This window comes from Dreissena polymorpha, chromosome 2, assembly GCF_020536995.1.
Source record: "Dreissena polymorpha isolate Duluth1 chromosome 2, UMN_Dpol_1.0, whole genome shotgun sequence".
Lineage (NCBI taxonomy): Eukaryota > Metazoa > Mollusca > Bivalvia > Myida > Dreissenidae > Dreissena > Dreissena polymorpha.
In genome coordinates, this window is record NC_068356.1 from 72,812,052 (window position 1) to 72,838,319 (window position 26,268).

A 26,268-nucleotide genomic window follows, 5' to 3' on the forward strand; every position below is an offset into this window, starting at 1 on the left:
ATGTATACAAAGAAGACTCTTTAAAGATGACATTGGTCCACATTGGTGTTTCGCCATAAAGCAGCATCATGTTATTGGTCTATTTTTTGTATCAGGATACCTTAAAAAGTTTCCTGGATGTACTGCACATAAATTAATTGAAATTTGAAAGAATTATTTCTCATTCGTATTTTGAAAAATTGAAATAGTTTTCATATGCTATCCAGGCAGATGCTATCCATCACGAACCCCAATGGAAATAAGTACTTGTACTTTATTGGGTTATCCCAGGTCTGCAAGATCAATAAATATTTGTTCACTGATATTTATTTATTATAATGTTCTTATCTATACTGTTGTTATAATGTACCTTGATCTTGTACCTGAATACATATGAACTTGAACTTGAATAGTGCCTTTAAATAAGACCAGACTATAAGATAAGACTTTTTACATAAATGTATTTATTTATTGATATGCACGTGCATACAGGAAATGAAATTACAATCTCAAAAACAAAATGTATTATACGACAATGAAAATTGAGTTATTGTAATAACTGGAAATTTGATTTGGTCTCATCTCTGAATAATTTAATTGTTCAAACGACCTATGAATCACACTTTCCATTTTCTTAAAATAAAAACAATAATATTATACTGTCAAAACATTGTAAAGCAGAAAGGAATGGTAAAACCATGTTCCATATGTTCTTGTGATAAGTAATGTTCAGTTAACAAATATGTGAGCTATGACCAGGCAGATGCTGACCCCCTTGCTCTAAGTTGAAAGAGTTTGTCCACTAATTGAAAGATTGGGGTTAGTGAATTACTCTGCCAGATCTGTTTAATGTAGCAACTGTTAGTTTTATCATGGAGGTGAGTTTAATGTTCTATATTTCACCAAGTAAAAGTGACTTAGTCTTATTTTTCTCTAAAATAAAATTTTGAAATAACGATTTACTGTGTTTCACTAACTGGGAATGTTAAGTTAGTGGAGTAAGTTTAGTTCTTTTAACTAAGTGCAATTATTAGTTAAGTTATTATTAAGGCAAAGTGAAATAGTATTTTTTTCTCTAAGTGAAAATATTGAGTTAGTGATTTAGTAAAGAACAGGACTTAGTGAAGTTATGCAACAACAAGTTAGTGTGTTTGTGATGAGTGAACATAGTGAATTTATTGAATGACAAATCTCAGCTAATCGTTTAATTAAAGTAACTTAGTGTGTTGTGATTAACGCTAGCTATAAGTGATTAATCAAAGCCGAAGAAATGGATTTAAACTGTTTGTTTTTCTGAAAGTGTCTTACATTAGACTTAAATGAATAATACAATGAAAGCGAGTTCTTAATTATTTGTTCAGTGAAGTGAATTGAGTGAATTAAATAATAGTGATCACGGGTGTCTGTTAGTGCTTTATACAGGCATTTGCCTCAAACTGAATACAAACTGTTGACCAAGTTTAGACATGATTGTGTATAATTGTTTGTGTATCACCTAAATCAGTTATCACTGTAGTGCAGCTTCTGTAATTAATGGTGCCATTTCATGCTGAGAATCTAGCAGTTCTTGGGAGATCAAAGGCAAACTCCTATGACTGACCAGTAACTTGATACTCTCTTTGTCTCAGTCTGGTACATGGTTATGTAAGGCCCAAGCTGGTTATTGCATCAAATACTTTTGATGCATGGTCTTTGATTTCTGAGAAGTTATCATTTTGAGGCAGAGCTCTATTGATAAGGTGTGAATGAAAGATGTGTGTATTAAACAGGATGTGTTGATTTTTTTACTATATTGATTGATGAAAAGTGAATTAGGATGTGATTATGAAAGATTTGTGTTTTGAACATTTTTTTTTTACTTTATTGATGAGGCGTTATTTTTTTAGGTTATTATTAAGATTTGTGTTTTAAACAGGTGTGATTTTTTATTTGGAAATATATTATCGCAAGGTGAGTCTGAAAATAGTTCCTGTTTGTTTAAAAACAAGGCTCTCAAGGGTTTGGTAGTTTTCTTTGTTTGTCTAATAATAGTTCAATCTTAATAATACTTGCCGAGTACACATGTTCTTATTTTATCTTTATTTAGTGTACTCAATTAGTTTAAATAATATCATCTTCAAACATGGTGACTATCTTTATGAGCATGATATTTTTCCAAGTTGTATCACCCGCCCATTATAAAGTGTACTTTTGATTTTTGCTTTTAGACCTTTTTTCATGCTCTTGCTATGTTTCATGTTGTCTCCATTATCTCGTTTTATTATGCAAGAAATTATTATGTAAATCAAAGATAAATGTTACCCAGATTTTACCACATGTTTTTTTGTGAAATGTCTTCAATTTTGTTTCACCACATGTGAAACGTAATTTTTCTTAGGAGGATGCCCAAGCTAAAAAACGTTCTATTCAGCAGAAAGTAGGAAGAGGATGAGGCAGAATAGGATTTCAGAGAATGGTGGTGGTGATCGAGTTCTTGAGAACTCTGGTTAACCAATTGTTGAGGGTCTAAAAAGCCCCACAGATTCCCAAGGGTCTGCATCATCTGACGATAGATTACTATATTCAGATGTGGTTATGATTCGCCCTATTGTGACATCTGAGGCAAGTATGAAAACCACTTGTGATGTGAATGCCGCAGAAATTACAAATTGTACCTCATATATGATGAATTGCACAGACTTTGCTCTGAAGTGTACTACAAGTGTGGTTGAAGCAACAACATTGATATCTCAAGCTGCCCGATCAATTACGAAATGTATGCGAAAGCAAGCACATGCAATGAAGCATAAACAAACTATAAAGGATGCAGTAAGAGAAGCTCGTGCTACTACTGAATTTAAAAAAAGAGAAACAAAACAGAAAGCATGCAATGAGATTATATATATAAAAACTCAAATCTGCTCAGAAGCATAATGGAGAAAAACAAGATTTGTTACATACAGACAACAACAGTTTTCAGCAAGATTTTTGCAGTCAGAATAGTTCATGTAAAACGTCTACAGATAACTTGCTTACAATTCAATCAGAAACTTCCGAAACACCCTCAAAACAAAAGAGGCATAAAAAAACAAAAGATGTTCATGACCTTGATGCTAACCCTCGCAATATTAACCTCACAAGTATTGAAAACAACTTTGTCTATGGGTATGGGCAAACAAATGTCCAATGTGCAAATATTAGTGATGAACAAAAACATCCTGACAGTGAACAAATGTCTACACATCAGAACATGAATGTTTTGCATGGGATGGCTTTTTCAAATATAGTTACAGGATCTTTCCATCAGGCTGATTGTAGATTCAGTTTTAAATCACGTGGTAGTCAATGCACAATAAATGCTTTGTGTTCTTTGATTTATGCAAAATATTCTTATGTTGAAACATCACAACAGACCAGATACTCTGTGTTGGAGACCTTGTGTACAATAAAACTGTGTCAACCTTGAAAAGAGCGAACAGAATCATTAATAAGCTATTGTGCTTTGAAGAACTTCCAAATTCAGTGAATATTCTTGATATGACAAATAGACAAATAATTGTTAATAAATATGACATTGTTTCAGGTGTATGCATACAAACATTCAATAGTTTTCATGTGCCATCTTTATACGAAGCCTTCCATACTGCTTTTGATCAAAGTTCATACATACTGATTATGCCTGGTGCTCAGCAGTGTTCATAAAACGTGAGAAGTATTTTTTATTTGACTCCCACTCTCATGGTCCAGATGGTTTATCATCTCCAGACGGCACATCGTCCTTAGCAACTTTCAATAATTAAGAAGATTTAGTACTTTTCTTGTACTCTATGTATACAAGTATGCATATTGACATCACTGGAGGAACTGAATTGCTGCCGGTTGGATTGTATTGTGAAACAGATCATGACTGCTGTGAAACTTACGCCTAAGATCCCTCCAAAGACTACACAAATGATGATATTGGTGTTCAAGCACATGATATGTGGACTGTGGAAGATAAAAATGTAAACAACAGTTCTGTTACTAAACAAAGAATGAGTCATCAAACAAGAAACACTACTTTATGTAATGAAGAAAGTTTTCCGCAAATCTGCACTTAAGACAATTCATCAACTTTGATAAGTAAATACTTTAATGATCAAAAACAGGGACATGAAATTCATAAACAAACAAAGAACATTAAAGGATAGCATATCTTTCTTTGTACAAACAAAGACAAAGACAATCTGACAAATTTAGGCTGAAAGAAAATGAATCTAGAAGAAATTTTAGATCATTAGCACAAAATAAGTTCATTGAGAGAAAAAGAACAGGGAATTGAATGAGAAAAGCAAGGCAGATTGAAGATTTTAATGCAACAGAAAGAGACGCAATGAGAAACTTGAGGCAATCACCTACAATACAACTTTTTGAAAAAGAAAGAACATTGAAATCAAAGAGGAAAGCAATGCAGAATAAAGATTTTAAAGCAAAAGAAAGAGACGCAAACAGAACCTTTAGGCAATCACCTTAAATACAACTTATTGAAAAAGAAAGAACATTGAAATCAATGAGGAAAGCAAGGCAGAATGGAGAAATTCAAACAAAAGAAAGGGTCGCAAAGAGAACCTTTTGGCAATCACCTACAATACAACTTATCGAAAAAGAAAGAACATCGAAATCAAAGAGGAAAGCAAGGCAGAATGGAGAAATTCAAACAAAAGAAAGGGTCGCAAAGAGAACCTTAAGGCAATCACCTACAATACAACTTATCGAAAACGAAAGAACACTAAAGTCAAAGAGGAAAGCAAGATCAGGTCCTTATAATTTAGAAACAGAACGAATTAAGAAACAACAATGGAGGTCAATTTTGAGAAATAAAAGTTTTAGAGGCCATATCAAATCGAGTGCAAAAAGCAGCAAAAAGAAAAAGTAATGATTACCTAGAGCATGAATGTATTGCTTCTAAACACAGGAAGTCAGGTAAAACGATGAAAGATTGTATTGAAAAATTCCATGCTGCAATTGAAATTGGGCCAATCTTTATCTGCAACGTTACGTACATGCTCAAAATGAATAGTTAGTAGATTGATATAGTTTTTTGTAAAATTATGAAAATACGAGAGCTTATATTTGTGTGTAATTATATCTTATTGACTTTTGACTGTGAAATGGAATCTTATTGCTAACCACTTATCTATGTTGTATAAGTTTATGGAGCTTTTACAGCGAAAAATACGTCTGTGCAACAAAAAGTTTTAGTCGATTTGTTAAACAATAATGTTAAATTTGATCAAATGTCTCATATTCATAAATACACCAACGAGCACACAATTATAATTACCCTGTATGTTATAATGTTATCTTATTGTAGTGTAGAGGTTTGTAATACAATTGTATATTAGTCAAATGACATAATAACAACACAAGTGTGAGGTTATATATTTAATAGCATTCTATTGAAGCTTAACTCTACAACTACTAATAATGATGTGACCCCAAGCAATACATACAAGAGACTGAATGTGCGGGCTGTTTGCATCTATGTTTTGAGTAACCCTTGGGTATGTTAAAGGCTCTATAAAGGTGAAGATCCGTAATTATTTACCGATTTTTAAATATTTTTTCCGTATTTTATATATAAAGGTAATCAAAAAAAAAATATGTATATTCTATTGGACATAACCATAAAAATATGAGCAATACAACTTGTTTTTAGCTCAAAATACAGTGTCCTCCAAGTCTATCGTGTTTACAAACAATCAGTTTATTTGCATCGCTGTTTATTCGGGAAAGAGAAAGTGAAAGTGACTCAGGTCACCAAAAATATATCGTTGATGTTCAATGTTTTCCGGTATTACTCACAAAGTATGTCTCTTCTAATAATGGTCAAAACGTTTGTAGTGATCTAATCAGTTACTTTTTGCTGGTAAAAAATAGAAATAGAATTAAAAGTATGTTCTTTTGGCTATTTTTAGCATACGTCACCGCTTTGGGGCTACACATCACGTTAGTTGCAAAGTTGTAAGCATTTCTTCCAATTATGAAACGGGTATATCTTCAATACTTCTTGACAACGTTGCACCTCTGCTGTGTTATTAGCAATTTTTATGCAAGGGTAACTGAAATCCGGTAAAAATTAGGCAATTTTATATGCATAATTATTGGATTTGTCACCTTTATAGGGCCTTTAATTAGCTATAGCCTGCAAATATGTATCTGGATCATGGAACACTGTTATAGATGTTGTATCAGCTTATGGCCCTATACTTTATCACATGAACCTATAATAAAGGCAATTGATCATAAATCCTACAAAGTAACTTTTGAGCATTAATTTCCTATTAACAAATACAACTTTTATTAATTACATAATTAAACAAAATACTTCTTTGAAAGGACACGCAAATTCCAATTACAAGTTGCGAACAGGATTGCTTGAAGTTACATAATAAGTATCCTATTGCCCGTTGTTCCAGAATTGTTGATAATTTCTTCGTGTGCTAACGAGGCCTCTTCCAGCTTATACTCCTTTTGGACACTGGGTACGAGCCAGCCTTTAGTAAGTCCTTCTGAGATCACTTGATGCATTTCCACCCATTCTTCCTGCATAAATTATGACCGAAAGATGATTTTGGTCAAAACTGATAATAGTGAAGTTTTTATTTTGGTGTAAATATAAGCAAGAGGGCCACAATTGTCATAGAATACTCACCATTTTTTGCACAGTGTGCAGTCCATGGGTATAGTGTCAATGCTTTTTGTAAAGGAAAACTATATATAAAATATTGAAACATATGTTCTTGGATTTCAAAGAAACATTTTTTTTAATTTGAGAAAACTATAAGTTTATAAAAAATCATGTGAGCCCAATAGAGTGGAAGGTTTTGTTAACATTACACATCTTATGTTAAAACACTGACACTTGCAGTTCTAGATATAAAGATTGTTATTTAGTATATAAGTCTATGTAGACAATACGACCCTAAGGAAGTCCAATGTGCACAATTTGAACAATCTTATTAGAGGACCAATAATTATGTCTATAAAAACCATGGGACCGGTGGTGCATGGTAGGTTTGGACCCCAACTTGTATAGCGTTAACAAGCTTTTTCCTTTGTATGACATATATGTAGTGATCTTGTTTACGATATTACATGTACCAGTTTCGAACACGGCCAAGCTTTCATTAGGACAAATAGGAAGTTTCATGAAGATTGGGCAATACATGAATGGCCCAAAGAATGTTACAAAAGCAAATGTTGACAACAAATGACTAACGATATACGACTCACTACGCACGACAAACGACGGACAACGGGCGATGATTACAGTAGCTCGCCATGAGCTTCAATTTAAAACGTATAATATAACAAGAGCACCGCCTTGCGGCCGCAAACTGCTCATCTATTTTTCTTTTTAAAGGTGTAGGGACATATCTCAATTTCAATCACAAAGGAGGGAGGGGTGGAGTATAGAGGGGTGTATAGTGTAGGGGTGTGGTCATTTATTACATTATCTTCCAAAAATGCCAAAAAAAATGCAAAAAAAAAAATTCTTTTTTTTGGGGGGGGGATTCTTGGGTGGGATGGTTGGACGGTATTTCAAAAATAAATTAATAAAAATAAATATTTGTGTTTTTTTAACCATGTTTGAAAAAAACAAGAGATGTGTTGTCAGAAACACAATGCCCCCTATTGCGCTGCTTTGAAAATTTTTATTTTTCGTTTTTTTTACCTTTGACCTTGAAGGATGACCTTGACCTTGAACTTCCACCACTCAAAATGTGCCGCTTTATGAGAAGGCCGCTTTGAAATATTTTATTTTTTTTACCTTTGACCTGAAAGGATGACCTTGACCTTGAAGGATGACCTTGACCTTGAACTTCCACCACTCAAAATGTGCAACTTCATGATAACGCCGCTATGCAATTATTGTTTTTTTGACCTTTGACCTTGAAGGATGACCTTGACCTTGAATAATGACATTGACCTTGAACTTCCACCACTCAAAATGTGCAGCTTCATAAGAACGCCGTTTTGAATTATTTATTTTTTTACCTTTGACATTGAAGGATGACCTAGACCTTAAATGATGACCTTGACCTTGAACTTCCACCACTCAAAATGTGCAGCTTCATGATAACGCCGCTTTGATTTTTTTAAATTTTGTTTGACCTTTGACCTTGAAGGATGACCTTGACCTTGAAGGATGACCTTGACCTTGAACCTACACCACTCATAATCTAAAGCTTCATGATAACGCCGCTTTGACTTTTTGTTTTGACCTTTAACCTTGAAGGATGACCTTGACCTTGAAGAAAAACCTTGACCTTGAACTTAGCTTCATGATAATGCCGCTTTGAAAGTTTTTATTTGTTTTTTGACCTTCGACCTTGAAGGATGACCTTGACCTTAAAGGATGACCTTGAACTTCCACCACTCAAATGTGCAGCTTCATGAGAACGCCGCTATGAATTTTGTTTTATTTTTTTGACCTTGATGGATGACCTTGAAGGATGACCTTGACCTTGAACTTCCACCACTCAAAATGTGCTGCTTCATGAGATACACATGCATGCCAAATATCAAGTTGCTATCTTCAATATTAAAAAAGTTATGGCCAATGTTAAAATTGTCGGACGGACGGACGCCATATATTTGACATTTGACCTTGAAGAATGACCTTCACCTTCACCTTTCACCACTCAAAATGTTCAGCTCCATGAGATACACATGCATGCCAAATATCAAGTTGCTATCTTCAGTATTGAAAAAGTTATGGCCAATGTTAAAGTTTTCGGACGGACAGACATCATAAAATTGACATTTGACCTTGAAGGATGACCTTGACCTTGACCTTTCACCACTCAAAATATGCAGCTCCATGAGATACACATATATGCCAGATATCAAGTTGCTATCTTAAAAAGTGAAAAAGTTATGGCCAATGTTAAAGTTTTTTTCGGACGGACAGTCAGACTGACTGACACTGACGGACAGTTCAACTGCTATATGCCACCCTACCGGGGGGCATAAAAATATTTTTCTTGGGGTCGGGTGTGGGGTATAGTGTGAGGGTGTGGTGGTCATTTATTAGATGTTCTTTAATTAAAAAAAATAATGGGGGGGGGGTTGAGGGGGGATTCGGGGGGGGCGTGGGGGATGGTTTGGACTGAGTAAATTGTGGTATGTAATATAAGAGTTGTTTTGTCAAAGTATCAATCGAATCTAATCATAAATTAAGAAGTTATGGCCAATTTTAGCAACATTTTATAATTTGAACTTGAGAGTCAAGGTCATTCAAAGGTCAAGGTAAAATTCAACTTGCCAGGCACAGTACCCTCATGATAGCATGAAAGTAGTTAAAGTTTAAAAGCAATAGCCTTGATACTTTAGAAGTAAAGTGGATATAAACACAAAATGTAAGCATATATTCAAAGTTATTAAGTCAAAAAAAGGGCCACAATTCCGTAAAAATGACAACCAGAGATATGCAACTTGTCCTTTACTGTCCCCTTATGATAGTTTGCGAGAGTTCCAAGTATGAAAGCAATATCTATGATACAGTAGGGGTAAAGTGGACCAAAACACAAAACTTAACCAAATTTTCAAGTATAAAGGGCCCATAATTCCGTCAAAATGCCAGTAAGAGTTACATAACTTTGCCTGCACAGTCCCCTTACGATAGTTAGTAGTGGTGCAAGTATGAAAGCAATGGCTTTGATACTTTAGGAAAAAAGTGGACCTTAACACAAACAATTAACCAAATTTTCAATTTTGTAAGTATAAAAAGGGCACATAATTCTGTCAAAATGCAATCCAGAATTATGTAACTTTGCCTGCCCAGTCCCCTCATGATAGTAAGTAAGTGTACCAAGTTTGAATGCAATAGCATTGATACTTTATGAGAAAAGTGTACCTAAACGCAAATTTAACCGGACGCCGACGCCGACACCGACGCCGACGCCAAGGTGATGACAATAGCTCATAATTTAAAAAAAAATAGATGAGCTAAAAAGGTTATTTAAAAACTTTGTTTTCCAATCCGTGTTTAGTACTTGTAAACAGCTGGCATACACATAATGAGCCCGCCTATTGGCTCGTCAAATATTGCAATTGTTTACTAGTACAGTTGTTTCCACATGTATTCTACACAACACTGTTAAATAATCTTGTATAAGTACAATATATTATGGAATATAGTAACAGTTCTACAATTCACTTACTGGTGGGGCATTCCACAGTGCAAACCCAGTGACAATAATCTCCTTATACATAATTACACGCGGGACGATCTGTGCAGTGCCCCTGCTTCCAACGACCTAGTATGCAATAAAAAGATAATTCAAAAATGAAATTATAAAAAGCAATTGAATAATTCAATTAAATGCATTCGATGCAAACACTTATAATTCAGTCGATGTATACTACATAAGCAAGGTTAGTCAGCAATAAACAGTAATCAATCAATCAAATTAAACAACGGATAAATGCATGCAAGACAATCACAGTTGATGCATTTGATACAAACAAGTCATATTATGCATACTATAATAAATGGCAACCATAATATCATCCTTGGCTGACACCTGATTTAGACAAAAACAATAGGTTGTCAACACACTACTCGAAATGGGTGTATTTTACAGTTAATTTGATTTTAATTATATAAAATGGCATCGGAATTGCATATATAAAGATGCGTTTTAAATGTATTCATAAATATAAATAACACGGTTATAACATGACTGTTAAATGCACAGAGCATGAGGTGTAAATACAGTCCCAGTCACCAATAAATATATATAATGCGAAGTAACAAGAAGTGGATATGACGCTTGCAAGTTTACCTTGAAAACAGATTCACGACCATCTCTGTAACCGCATAGTAACACGAAATATAAAAAGGTGACCAAAGCTACGTAATATAAATAGGTGAACCCAGCTTAAGTCACCTTTTTATTTTAAATGTGTCGAACGCCTTGTTCTGTTCGGTATATTAGATAGGTCGCTTGCCTTTAATTAAAGACAAGCATGCATGTGATTATTAATAATATGTTCTACCTACCACTATGATTCCTCCCTTGTTGATTGTATTCACGTCTGTATCCAGATTCACATTGGCCAACATCTCTATGATAATATCTGGTCCCGTGCCATTGGTTGCTTCCTGAAAACGGACTAAAATGCTTTAATTGTTTTTTGTTGTACAGATGTTTTTAAAAATAACACAGTATTGATATATAACATGCGACAGATTTATCACGACAAAGAGCTCAACGGCACAGCTCGAGATCGAGTCATTAACTAAGCCTCAAGAGATGTTCCTTGGCAAACATGTGAACCAGATTGAAACTCAGCCTCAGCCTTTTATGGACGAACGTATGCGTGATTCTTAACCCGGCCTATTAAATGTGCTTATAAACACTCGAAGTTTTATCAAGAATGAGTCATTACAATATGGGGGTTAAAGGGTTGTAGACATTTCAAGACTAATGTTTTGACCTGGTGACCTTATTTCTTTAACGTCCATGACCCGAATTTGAACTCATCCTAGACAATGTCAATGCTTACATTATGACTAAGTTTCATCAAGATTGAGTCCTCATCATGGTCACTATAGAGAAGTTACTAGGGTTTTATAAGAAAGGGCGACCTATTTGTATGCATGTGACAAAGATTTAAGTTTAGTCTAGAAATTGATCCAGAATTAAGATTGTAAGTATAACCATTCTGGCAAAGTTTAATCACAACTGAGTCACAAAATGGGACTCTAGAATTGCTACAAGGGTTTTCTACAAATGTACCTGGTAGCTTAGGTAATGGACGCACTTAGCACTACACTCTAAAATGTTACATACCGAACATTTCTCTGTAATGCAATATACAATTTAAATATATATATTTTATGTGTGCATGTGTGTCATGTATATAATAATAGACAAGTAGTAAGAGTAAAAAATAAGTATTTCCTGACATACCAGAACTTTGTCAATGTAGCCCTGTTCCTTATGGTTGAAAGCCTTTGCTGCTCCGTGTTTAAGAACCAAGTCCAGCCCCTCTTTGGTTCCTGCTGTCCCAAGCACTGTAAGGCCCTTGGCCTTCCCTATCTGGACACATGCTAGACCTACCTACAACAGCAGAAGAACTGAATATATGTAAGTCCTGTCAGACGAATCTCCCTCGTCACTTGTTTGAACATCAGATCTAGTTCTTTGGATTAATATTCACACAATTTCTTAACGTACGTCTAAGTTTCCAGATAAAATCTGAATAAAATCCAATGTTGTCTTTTAAAAAAAAAGGTTTATACATTGTGTTTGCATTTCAAATATATTTACTTGTTTAAAACTTATTACCGCAACATTCAAGGCTTGAACTATGATTAATAGCCCAAGAATCATGTCATAAAGCTCAACATTTCAAGATTTAAATTTCTTTCTGTTGATTAGTCCATACCCCGATGCCATCAAAACATGTTATTTTAACAAAACGTACCTAATCATTATATTTCTAATCTCTGGACTCATTAAGTGTTATTTATGGAAAAAGGCGTTTCCCCATCATATCGTCTCTGCTATTAAAGTATTAAGTTATTGGAAAAATTAACTCAAATTTTTTCATTTTTGTGTTTGAAAAGCATGTTGTAGACGTACAAAGATCTATAGTTAAGTCCAGTTTACTGGAATAAATGCAGTTTATGTTACTTGCTGATGTACGTGTGGCTGAAGTTAACACAAATATTGATAAGGTTTAAAGATGACTTGCTTTGTTTAAAATGACAAAGTTAGCGCGGAGTATTTTTGATTGTTTAACACATTGCATACTTGAAAATATTTTTTTTGAAAATTGTTATTTTGCAAAACTATGTGAAAAAGCCCGATATAAAGGACATAAAAGATAAAACAAATCATTGCAATATCTGGAATACAAAATTAGAAGCAGCATGAGAATTAAGAAGAAATACTAAGAGTGTTGATAGGGCTTACCGCTCCACTGGCTCCATGCACAAGCACGGTGTTTCCTGGCTTCACTTTATCTTTCGCCCTTAAAAAAACAACAAGAGTTACCATGTAAACAACGGGTGATTGCATTAAGAAGTGTCGGATGGACTCAAATGAGAGTATTTAAGTGTCACGAGTTACTTGTAATATAATCGTTACGGATACAATTTATTGTCTTAAAAGAAACAACACAAAGGTGAACATCTCTTATCTGAAAAGCATAATTATTATACACATTTATACACAAAGTGACATTTTAATGGCTTTCACCTAATACAATAGCTGAATAAAACTAGTTTATATTTAATACAGCAAACATGACTTGAAAAGCATTAACAGAATAGCTGACCATTTATAAAATAGCGCCAGTGTATGAATGAGCAATATCGTATCACCATAATTATGCTATTTATTTGGACACTGCAAATGTTGCGATAACCCTTACAGTTGGGAAGTAAGAGTATACCACAATGACGTTCCTTGCTTTAATTGTCTGACGTGTGAAAACACATATTTATGTGTTATGATCTTTATAATCTGTTAAGCATATTAATAATGGCAAACCACCAAAGTCAACACCAAATAGTACAGTCGCGTTCAAGGGTGTCAATTTTTTTCCATTTCAGTAAATACCTGACTTATTTACATACATTTCAGATTTCGGTAATAACCATTGATTTGAAATATTAAACAGCAACACTGTATTGTTTGGTACCTCCTCTATTTGTAGATTTTCATATTTTCAATTTTCATTCAAAAGAAATGTCATAGGCTTTTATAAAAGACTTGTAGTTGTAGACCCAACTTAAAATGCTTTTTCGTAAATTGCCAATCTTATAACAGCTCAATTTTAAGGGTGGATCAAATATATTTGAGTAAAAAGTATATAAGAAGCGTTACTGGAGATCATATTAATTAGAGTGCGCAAAGTGTACACGTCTGGAACAGCTATTCGTAAAGGACACTTTTTGCTGTATTGTATTGTCTGTTTGCGGGAAGTCCTTTGTAAATGAAAAACAAATGATAGAAATTAATAGGCAAGTGCTGGACCACACTTTATTATTAATGCAAATCTAAACTAACTTCCTTTTAAGAACAATTTGCCCAAGCCACATCTCATACTTATAGACATATTTTCTTACTTTATGTATGCCCGAGATGCCGAATAGCATGGTACACCAAGACCTGCACCCTGGGAAAAACTCAGATGGGTCGGTAGTTTCCCAACCATAGTTTCCTCAGCAACCGTGAATTCCGCATACCCGCCGGAAACATTCCTTATCACATACACTTTATCCCCTGGCTGTGGAAATCAGACAGAAGTTGAAACGACGTTAGGGAGAAAGCATTACAATTGTGTACTGGTCCCATAGTCCTCAGCACATTCATTAAATCATTAAATTTCTGGCTTTTTATTTTAATATTTTTATAGTAGATGTTCGAAACGTTTTTAGTCAATATTACATTTTAGCAAGGTTTAACAGCAACTTGTATTTATTGTGTTCTTGTTGCAACTCTGAGCTGGGTGGCGTAACATTGGTCTATGCACTCTGAATAATAACACTATCTAACACCCTTTATAAGAGAATTAACATCTGATTAAACATTTCGAACTTAATTCTTGCTTGCCTTAAATTTGCTGATAATTCTTTCCCAGAAAGACCATACTGCACGTATATTTATTATAACACTTGCTTAAAAATATCAAAGTTTTTTAAAAACAAGATATATACAAGATATATACCATACTGAAATTAAAACATACATAACTTAGAAAGATGCATAATGTCATATTACATACCTTAAATTTGGTTACTTTGGCCCCAACCTTTGACACGATTCCAGCCACATCTGAGCCCGGGGTGTATGGCAGCGGAACTGTAATTCGGAAAGTACCGCTACGAATATACGTGTCTACAGGATTCACCCCCGCTGCTTTTACTTCCACCAATACCTGATGAATTTCAAAAACTTCAAATATATTATTTTCTAGGTACTCTACCAGTTATCTAAAATAGATTATATTCAACATAATTCTTAAAATGCCCATAGACGAGCTTTGGTACCATACAACGCTTAAGGTAGAGTGCGCCGTGTTTTTTAAACCAATTAAGGACTTTGGCCGGGTAATTTGGAATGGGAAACATATATGCCTTGTTTTGACATAAAATTGACATTCTGTTGTTGTGTTGTTGTTGTGTTTTCTAAGGTATTAAATTTGAGGATAAAAGTGTTTTATATATTATAATAACTAAGGTGTGATCTTTAGCGCTTGATATGGAGATGAACTAAATAACCAGATTTATTCTATAAAAAATAGGGGGGGTGGGCATTCATTTGAGAAAGTGTAAGTGTCATTTGTGACAAAAATATAGTGTCTGACATTATGAATGGGAGAATTCTGATACAGTAAATAAGTATAGGTGAATATTTGGATTTCCGAAAACAAAACAATTGGAGCCACATAAACAATTTTCTTCACAAAACATGTATGTCTGAAAACTATTAATATAAATAAAGGTGGTTACTAACTAAATATGACAAAATATAGTTATACATATCGGCTTCACCTAGCGAAACCATAACATTTACTCTCTCATAATTCAAAGCAGTCATGTTCAATCATAAGCTTGTACTTTTATTACAGAACATATTTTGGATCCGGTTTTGCAGCCAGTTATAACATGTATACCTGAGTATCAGAAGGGACTGGTACTGGAACTTTGGGATCGATCTTTAACACCTCTGGTCCACCATGGTTAGCAACACGTATGGCCCGCATCTCTTTATGTCCAGACATTGTTTATAGCTGATCTAAGGAAACAAACAACTTTAAGAGGATGGGTTTTTTACTTGTATTATGAATTATTTAATCGGCATAAGTATTACTATATTGAGCGAGTCAAACTAACCATTATAACAAGCACAAAAGAATCCTAACAGCCTGGTGCTTTTAACTTGCTTTTAATGTATCAAATTTAATCTAAATGGCTTTTTAAAAGTATAATAGTAAATGATGATGAGTGTTTGATGAAATTCATAATTTGTGTTATTTATAATGACATCAGATGTCAAATTAGGCATCTTGCACGATATTTTTGGAGTAAACAATCGCTTTGCCGGAAACTGATAATTACATTTAAACGGAATAAGGCCAAGCTTGAATAACAGCTTATTAAAAAAATGACTTAAAGCCTTTTGCTAATTTAAAGGAATCATAACTCAAAAATAAATGGCTTATTTTAAAGGGAACATAGCTCATAAACGTGTCGATCACTGCTTGGAAATATTTGTTTTGCACATCAGTTCTTCATAGTCATGGCATTTGTTCACTTTTATTCAAAAGCTTAACATATGTGCAATTAGCTCCCTCCTGAAGTACATTAAAATTAGGGAGGAAATAAGGTCAATAGAACGTAATTCCTTAACCTGGGGATAATTGCACAAGACCATTGTCTCTTGCATTTCTACGCTTCGTGGTAGCGACATATTTCATAGTTTTATTTAATGGCTTGAACAAATGAACAACACTTTGCTCCACAAACGTACACTATTTAATGCATAAATATGGTGTAGTTTAGTGACGCATAATTCAGGATTTATATTCCATAAATAAAATATGAAAATTTAAATACATTTTTAAGAATTGCGTGTAGGTATCTCAGATACACAACTCAATTTCTTGCATTAAATAAATTCACATCAAATGCAAATCATAGTCAGCATCGTCTGCAGCAACATGTACACTCAGTTCGCTTTTTTCAGCATTATCCATTTTTTAACACACGTTGACCCTACAATTGTATCAGAAGCTTCATACGATGGTTCTAGTTCTCGACAAAAGTCGATGCAAGTTTTAACGTCGACAGTGGGTATAAGCCGGAGAACTGGTCCTCAAATGATTGTTATCTTCTTAGTGCAGCTTATCGATGTTCGACAAGACATATTAGGCTGCGTAAAATCAGTCATTGTCAGTCGCATTTCTCGCTGTCGTCGTCTTGTGATTCGCTGACATCAAAACACACAGATGTGTGAACCAGCGTAATGTGATTCGCCATTGCACACATACTTTCGTATTTGTAAGAAAACTATGTTGCGAAAATGTTACAGTTTACATTTTCTTGTCCAGATACTTCATACTTTCGAAAACAAAATAGGACAAGTAAGGAGACTGTTTTCCGTCTCTTGCAATCTCTCTAAAATTAAGTTGTTTGTGAAAAAAGTGGGATAATTACCCCATGCACTCGTTGCCTACCCGCGCAGACTGTTTATGACTTGCCATATTGTGACTATTTTGTGCGGTAGCTGTATTAAATTGTAATGAGTATACGTTCACGCGAGGCAATTAAAGCACAAACACGTTTTACTTTCCCGGTAGCTGGAAACAGGGCAGATTTGGCGAACGTGAATATCAAAGACACATCTTTGAGTCTTTTTACGAAGCAGTCAATACATGTAATAATAAAGCAATCCAACGTTCTATGGTCATATAATGTGATGTATTACAATTCATTTCTTTGATAGCAACTTTAAAAAGATTTCTAGAATCGGTACCATTAAAATGATACAATTCTTACAAAATAAATTCAGTTATCTTACTCTTAATTGATTTTAACCACTATTTTATTTCATTATTTATTGTCTGTGAAATGAAACTGTTAACAGATGTCCGCATTTAAAAGGAAATACCACAAAAAAAACTGTATACTCGCGATACTCATGGAATCATCATTCGTGTCAAGGCTTGTACATATCTCGAATAAATGAATTTCAAAGTCAATCATATATGCCATAACATCATTTCATTATAACGTTTTAAACGGAAAACGCATTACCGAGGACAACAGTTAAATAGCACTAATATTAGGGCAAACATGATTTAGATGAGACATACCATCAAAAGCTATACTCAATGTATCAGTTTGAATAAATGGAATTTACGACACAAAAATAAACAAATGCCACAGTTATTTTCAAACACTGTCTATTTCTTTAGTCAAATGTGTTAAACTCTTAAAATACAAACATTTGTAGCCTGAATGCATAAATTAATTTAATTAAATATCTGAACGCAACAATAATTTTAACAATTGTTTTTATGTCTGAACCAAGCAGACGTACACACAAACATCGACAAGTGGAGAAGTTGATTGTGAAATTGTATTATAAGATTTCATTGCCAAGAGTCGATTGATACTTGCAGAAAGGGTTGTTTTCTAGCAAATGTAAAAAGAATATGCCGCGCAATTTTGTTCGTTTACAGGGGCATTTATAAAATACCACAAGAATGCAGGGTTAACCAATCTTTACTATTTTGAATAGCTTAAACAATTAATATTACACGGAAAGCATGAAACAAAAAAAGGTGATCGAACCATTGACTCATGAAGCAAACTTTAATGCGCTATCACAACACCACGCATGATTTTTATATTACAATGTAATTTAAACGCTATCTTGGTTATACACGTTTCTTTTAAATTATCGTTATAAAGCGCTAAACAGCATTACAACAGTTACAGTTTCCACCCCTGATAATCAATAAGCAAACCATACTTTTATCATTTTCCTCATTAAAGATTGTTAGTTTGCTTGTTTAATTATGATACATGTATATTCATTCTTTTCTAAATCTATGACATGACTTTATATGAATTGTCGGTTTGATAAAGTGTGAAAAAGTCCATTGAAGCGTTGAGTGTTAGGACGTTTTCAGAACATGCCACTTATAATAAATATAATAAAATTCTGCGATTTTGCTCCATCGATATAAATTACCCCTAAAGCCACATTCCTATTCAGGAAGCATTACGAATTTCCAATTTCCCGTCCCAAAAATTCTCAACAGAAGGTAAATTCTAAACAATTTCGTTCGAAAAGCGCATTATCTGCAAGTAAGCTAATAAAATAAGCACGGATACTGAACATTCCTGCAAAAAAAGGCAGAACAAAGAACATTTAGATGAGTTTTTGCAATTACGCACCAATAAAAAGACCAATTTTCTCAGTCTGGAGATTTCAAGATGCGAATTTGTTCCAATACTCAATTATATAATTGGTTTGCGCCATTTTTCCCAAATCACTTGAAACCTGTACTTTTCACAAATGTGCGAAAAGAATCGCTGAAATTTTATCAGATTTATTGACCGCTAAGACAAAGAATGTTACTGACCACTTATTCTAAATAACATAACATAAAATGATCGATATTCACAATTTATTTATATAAAGACTAAACAATAAATATTATTACATATGAATGTGATAATCCTAAAATTGCAGCGTTGCTTCAAAAATAGAAATATTACCTTTATGTGTAGAATACAGATACTACTGCACAAGCCACTGCTTTATCAGCTGGGAACTGCCCTTAATATCGGATTTATAACTTACCACGTACTGAAAAACGCTCTAGATATTAACACGCGTTATCTTACACGACAGTAAAATTACATGCACATCTGGGCTGACATCTATTATAGATTAATGCACTTCGGTGTTGAGCTTCGAAAGTAGGACGCGACTCACTTCAAGGACGACATACTAAAAGATACGTTCTAGAACACTTTGATTTGTTCTATTGTGGCGAAAAGTGTCGGGTCAAATGTGATGCTTCACGTTTCATCACTATTTAAGAAATAGTAAACCCCACTGAGATCATTTTTGCATTATAGTGACAGGCCAGGCAGCCAAAAACTGTATTTGGACCGGTAAATGGACCTCAGCCGGTCCATATACAGTTTTTGGCTGCCTGGCTGGTCACTATAATGCCATTAGGACCGAAATGGAGTTTACTATTTCTTATATTACCCCAAAGAGTGTCCCCTGTACCATTGTACAGTGTTGTGCGATTGTTTATGGTTTAGAACATAAACATATGGATTTAATCTCAGAAGTTTGTAGCCCTGCAGAACATATGCAATGTTGGACCTGTTATATTTTAAGAAATACAGGTTCATTTATTTTTTAATAATGATGTAATTTCCACTTCAAAAAAACAACTAGTTGACTTTTTAAACATTTAATGAACATTTGAATATATTGTATGAAACAAATGACAACTAATGTTTAACAATAACATAAATAAATATTGTATATTTTATATTACATGTATATATTATATAAAACCATAGTTTAAGTTTATTGCAGCGTAAAATTTTGTCAATACACCACTGAACTCTTCCTTTTCTGCGTTTTCGAAATCCTCCGGATAATCCATTTCTTTTAAATATGCCCGTAACATTGAGGATGCGTACTTAGTTGCATAATGTGTGCTGTTAGAATCTTAATTGTCTAAAATTTCTTTTAATTCGTCTTCAGTTAATTTTGCGAATCTTGCAGCAGACGTCATTGTTGTTTACTAACAGTTACAGCTAAACACTACGTTGTCAAATAACACGCTTCCTCACAGTGCAAATTTAGTGGTGTGTAACCCCGAACGGTCCATTTACAAAAATAGTGACCGTTCCATATACTCTCAGGTTTCTCTATCGCATTTTACAGATTGAAACCGGTCATATAGAAGGACCAATATCTCTGAGGTGAAATATTGCAATATACTTAGATCCCTTAGTTTACCATCTACCATGTTACCAATATGGAAGTGTCATGTGTAATTCACAAAGTGATATAGTAGTTTTGTAAGTAGTGATCTACAAGGTAAGTCATGTGTTAGGAATGTATTGCAAGAAATATTCTTTTAAATTCGTCTGGGTTTTTTGTCAGTGAATGAGAAATATGATCGGTAATAATCGTCAAATGCGAAGGGCAGTCGGAAACGTCTCAAGTTTCCGTGTCGAGATCGTCCGATTAACAGGTTTGGTAGCGCTCGAATTGCCTATGTATAACTATTCGCAAATCGAATGTCAGCCTTTTTTACGTCTGTCTGGCTAGCGCGGTGGTTTTAAATATTCTACGAAATATTCATTGATTTCGAGTGTTTAAGGGCTTAAATAGAACCATCATTCGAACAAGCACGTTGTATCTCGTTAAATCTATGTTACCATACCACATCTATCAAATGTTGGCTATTGCTAAAAGGAACACGGATTTTTTATGGGTTAACTTCATTTTACGAACTTTTTTGCGGATTGTTCGTTGATTTTGAGTGTTAATGTATCTTTAAATAGACATGTTCTACACGACTGATCATATTTTATGATATATGAAACACGTTCTGTGAAAACTATTCTAAATGCATAAGCATTAAGTGTCATCAAAGATTAACCTGTGCAGTCCGCAAGGTCTAATCATGGAATATTGTTCCTCTTTATTGGACTGTTTTGTTAACACAAAGTCTCTTCTAAAGGAAACTCCACTTAATGCGGGAAGTGTCTCTCTGATTAGCTTATCTGGGACGACACTACGCAGGCGCACTAAGCATGGCTTTCCCAGAAAATTAGCCATCAAAACATAATTATCATACCAGTCTATGGTGTGTGGGCATTCTCTGAATTTAGTGATGGCGTTTCGACCGTCTCAAAATTTGGGAAGAGCTATTTTAGAACATGTTGTTGGGGCCTTATATCTTACTTCAATTGGCCAAATATGATATAAATCAATGGTTAGTAAAGATTTATCGTACCTACCTATAGAAAGCCGCCCAAAGAATCACAATACAGTTAAACTGAAACTCAAAACTAGCGGGTTGTTGTGTTTGTGAGTATCAACATATACATTGTTGAGATGTAAGAAAGAATTGTCTAGTAAATTGACATCATTGTTCTACGAATATGTTTACATCTTTTCTAAATGTGCTTCATGGGTTAATGTATTGATACATTTAGTATAAGAGAATATTATAATTATGATGGGTTCATTCCGTAAACAGGGGAAATGTAAAACAACACCGTAATTACTGAAAGGAATTTAGTTTTCATTGCACTTATTTGTCAGTTGTATAATTGGAGGTCCATTTAATGTGATCTAAAGGGGCCTTTTCACTTATTTGCATGTTTTGAAGTTTGTCATTAAATGCTTTATATTGATAAATGTAAACATTGGATCTAAAAAGCTCCAGTAAACAATCAACAATACAATTTAAAAAAAAAGAAAAAAAGTAACCCTCCGCAGGTCTCGAACCACTGAACCACCCAGGAGTCCTGAAGTAAAAGTCTACCACTAAGACCACTCGGCCATCTGTCCTCATACTATGACGGTTGTATTTATACTTTATATAAGCAATCCTCGTAGTTTCACAAAATATGACGACAACAACAGAACTCTCCAAATTATTCAATCGCTTCGCGCTGCAACGCTTAATAATTTTGAGGTTTGTAATCGTCAAAAGATGCATATAATGGCTATGTTAGAGCATGGTAAATGTTCAGTATTACTGTTTCCTCACAAATATCATAGCTAAAAGGAAAATTTGCGAATCTGAAACATTTTTATTTCAATTTTGTCAATTTACCAAAACTTAAAAGGCCTCTTTAAATAATATCACATGTGATGATGACATATTGATTTATATTATCATAAATGTTGTCCATTGTTAGCCATACATTTTAATCAAGTAGAATAATAGATTTATCTCATAATATTAAAATGTTTGATCCAGCAGCAAACTGTAGCCAAATGCAACGTTAACCTTGCTTATATTATGCCCCTTTATTTCAAGGGAAGTAATATATATAAATAGAATTGTAGAATACTCTTATAATAATACTTTCTAGAATGATGAAATTGTGAAAACAATATTTCTACCGTAACACATTTGAAATTTATTGTAAATGTTTAATAGTGTAAAGAAATGAAAGTGAAATACCGAATTCATATATAAACGTGGAAAACTATATATAGGTAGTTTTGCGCAGTGGCGATACCATAGCCAATGAGGTTTATCCGAGGCGTGGTTATTGCTAGTTGAAAACTATACCCAATACCCTGCGCCGACGCCCTGAATTATGGGCGGCGAGCGCAATTTATGCACGTCCTCACGGGGACTCTATCAAATATTATATAATTACTAAATTATCTTATATGAACAATCAAATATGTGCTCATAAATTGAGTTACACTTTTTATGTTAAAAACAAATAGCATGTTACTGGTTTTGCAGTCATATATGACGTACATGCTTTAACTTGTTAAATGGGCCTTTTCACGGATTGATAAATGTGAAAATTTGATCCAAAAAGCTACTGTAAAAAAACAATATTAAAATTAAAGAAAGAAAAAAAGTAACCCTCAACTGGGATCAAAGCACTGACCCCTGAAGTAATAGTCTAACGCTTAGACCATTCGGCCATCCGGGGTCATAAAATGAGTTATGTATTGTATACTTTATATAAGCAATAAAACAAATACTTGTTTGTTAAAATAAAATACATTTAATAATATCATATAAATTAATACACGGAACATCGTTTAAAAAACAATAAGTTGTTTTGACATTACATGTTGCAATTTGAATAATAATCATTCTTACTTCATTTAACAACAATAGTATTATATTTAATATTCAACGCGAATACGATCCAATATTGTAATAAATGACGGGCTAAATGACAAATATTAAGAAAAATGCTTAAAAGGTCATGCTGATTTTTTATGAGATAAACATACAAAGCAATAGTCAAATATAAGATTCTTTCCGGTGATTAAATTGATAAAATAAAGGATATTTGCTCATGTCAGTGTAAAATCGTTTGTTATTTCACGACATGAACAAATATCCTCTATATGTTGAACCCATTTTATATTATCAAATCAGAGTTATAACGATATTCAACAAAATCAAACACACAGCAAATTAGTAATATTAAATTATTTAATATTCGTAAATGGTATGTTTTGTGCTTAATACATTTCCTACTTGTACTTGTATTCCTCTTGAGTCTTACGTGAACTTCGGAAAGGCCCCGTAAATCCCAACTGATTTTCTATTGCACATAATTCTGCTTGATTTACACTCTGATACATTAGACCGTTGTCCAGTGGTTTTTTTAAAAAGCAAACACTGTTGCGGAAAATTATTTGTAAATATATACGTTGAATGATAAAACGCGGGTGCTTATACATCACAATCAATAACAAAATAGGTGAATTAAAAAAACACACCCACACTGCATTGCAGTTTATAAAGTAGTAGTATTAATTGTAGTAGTAGTAGTAGCAGTAGTAGAAGTACTAGTAGTAGTAGTACTAGTAGTAGTAGTAGTAGTAGTAGTAGTAGTGCTAGTAGTACTAAAGTAGTAGTAGTAGTAGTGGAAGTAGTAGTAGGAGTAGTAGTAATAGTAGAAGTAGGAATAGTAGTAGTAGTAATAGTAGTAGTAGTAGTATTAGTAGTAGTAGTAGTAGTAGTAGTAGTAGTAGTAGTAGTAGTAGTAGTAGTAGTAGTAGTTGTTGTAGTAGTAGTAGTAGTAGTAGTAGTAGTTGAAGTAGTAGTAGTAGTAGTAGTAGTAGTAGTATAGCGGAAGTAGTTGAAGTAGAAAATGTAGTATTATTAGAAATAGAAGTAGCAGCATTATCATCAGCAGCAGTAGTAGTCGTAGCAGTAGTAGTAGTAATAATTGTAGTTGTTTTTGTAGTAGAAGAAGTAGTTGTTGTAGTTGTAGTAGTAGTAGTAGTAGTATTGGTGAAAGTAGTATTTTAAGTTGTAGTATTTGTATCGGTAGAAGTAGCAGTAGTAGTTGTAGTAGTTGAAGTTGTTGAGTCTGTTGTTGTCGAAGTAGTAGTAGAAGTTGTTGTTGTAGTTGTTGTTTTAGTTCTTTTTGTTGTTGTTGTTAAAGAAGTAGTTGTAGTAGTAGTGTTCGTAGTAGTAGTTGTAGTAGTATAAGTAGTAGTAGTTGTAGTAGTAGTAGTAGAAGTAGTAGTTGTAGAAGTAGTAGTAGTAGTAGTTTTAGTAGAAGAATTAGTTGTAGTAATAGTAGCTGTAGCTGTAGTAGTAGAAGTAGTAGTTGTAGTAGTAGTAGTAGTAGTAGTAGTGTTCGTAGTAGTAGTAGTAGTAGTAGTAGTAGTAGTAGTAGTAGTAGTAGTAGTAGTAGTAGTAGTAGTAGTAGTAGTAGTAGTAGTAGTAGTAGTAGTAGTAGGTGTAGAAGTAATAGTAGTAGTAGTAGTAGTGGTAGTAGTAGAAATAGTAGTAGAAGTAGTATAGTAGAAGTAGAAGAAGCAGTAGTCTTAGTAGTACCAGTAGTAGTAGTAGTAGTAGTAGCAGTAGTAGTAGTAGTAGTAGTAGTAGTAGTAGTAGTAGTAGTAGTAGTAGAAGAAGAAGAAGTAGTAGTTGTAGTAGTAGTAGTAGTAGTAGTAGTAGTAGTAGTAGTAGTAGTAGTAGTAGTAGTAGTAGTAGTTGTAGTAGTAGTAGTAGTAGTAAATACATTAGTACATAGCAAAACAACATACTTAAGACATTCAATTGCGGTGTAAATAAATGTTTATTTAACATGGCGCTGAAAAGTATGGTGAATTTAATGGGCATGCAATTATGATTGATGGTTATGTGAATGCTGACGATAACATATGCAAACAAATACCAACTCCTACAACACACACTAGATCAAAGAGAGTTACGTTAGTTTCAGAAAACTACAAAAAAGCAACACAACAACAAACAATATACATGTACATATACACTTATTAAATATACTTCATGTATACTAATCGATCTTAGATCTAAAACCATACGATACAATTTTGCCAGATTAATTAAAGTTTTTATATTCGAAGTAGATATCAGTTGAACAAGCCAGCGTATTTAATAATTAGGTAACAACATTTTTCTTTTATTTCTATAAAATGGACACATTAATAAAAAATTGTATTCATTCTCAATTAATCCCATATTACACAGTGTACATACTTGTTCGCTTCTTCGAATATTTATATATCTACCTTATGCAATGAATATTGAGTGTGAAGAACAGCGAAGTCAAGTCAAGCAAATTATATCCCTTACATTTATATCAACATTTAAATAGTTTTCAAAATCAAAATCTGATTTTAATAAACGATCATGATCAGTTTTGGGTAAGTTATCAATGTAACCTATGTTTGTTTACTGATATCCTGAATACGTTTACAGATACGATTAACACAACTAGCGGCTATCTAAGATTTATAATACAAAAAGACAATGATCCTAATTCCTAGAATGTGCGAATCAACGTCAACTTAATCTTTCAACACTTTGGTTCAAAATGAAGCACAATCATTTCATTCTCTTATTTTTGGTTCAAAATGAAGCACAATCATTTCCTTCTTAAGAGAAGGAAATGATTGTGCTTCATTTTTAACCAAAATTTGATGATAGGCATCTTTCTTATACACAATAAAGGAAACAATCTAGATCAACATATACTACCGAGAACGTAGTTTGTGGTCGAAT

The 26,268-nt window shown here is 33.6% G+C and overlaps 2 protein-coding genes and 1 non-coding gene across 7 annotated transcripts in view; 1 reads left to right on the top strand and 2 right to left on the bottom strand.

Annotated features, from left to right (window-relative positions):
• Window positions 1-26,268, bottom strand: part of LOC127867588 (uncharacterized) — a 138,202-nt gene that overhangs the window by 17,973 nt on the left and 93,961 nt on the right. The window lies entirely within an intron of this gene.
• LOC127867590 (zeta-crystallin-like) lies at window positions 5,370-19,393 on the bottom strand. 2 transcript variants are annotated; one of them, XM_052408868.1, is made up of 9 exons: window positions 19,253-19,393; window positions 15,637-15,758; window positions 14,746-14,898; window positions 14,087-14,247; window positions 12,930-12,987; window positions 11,922-12,071; window positions 11,009-11,110; window positions 10,167-10,262; window positions 5,370-6,543 (listed from the first exon to the last, which is right to left on the bottom strand). In XM_052408868.1, exons 2-9 carry the CDS (start codon window positions 15,742-15,744, stop codon window positions 6,382-6,384), a joined length of 990 nt encoding a protein of 329 aa, XP_052264828.1. In that variant the 5' UTR covers window positions 15,745-15,758; window positions 19,253-19,393; the 3' UTR covers window positions 5,370-6,381. The 2 variants fall into 2 exon arrangements, with proteins under 2 accessions (XP_052264828.1, XP_052264829.1); XM_052408869.1 differs by having other exon boundaries at window positions 15,637-15,753; window positions 19,253-19,288.
• LOC127870518 (U4 spliceosomal RNA) lies at window positions 22,748-22,888 on the top strand. Its single transcript, XR_008044865.1, has one exon. It is a non-coding gene; the product is annotated as a U4 spliceosomal RNA (small nuclear RNA).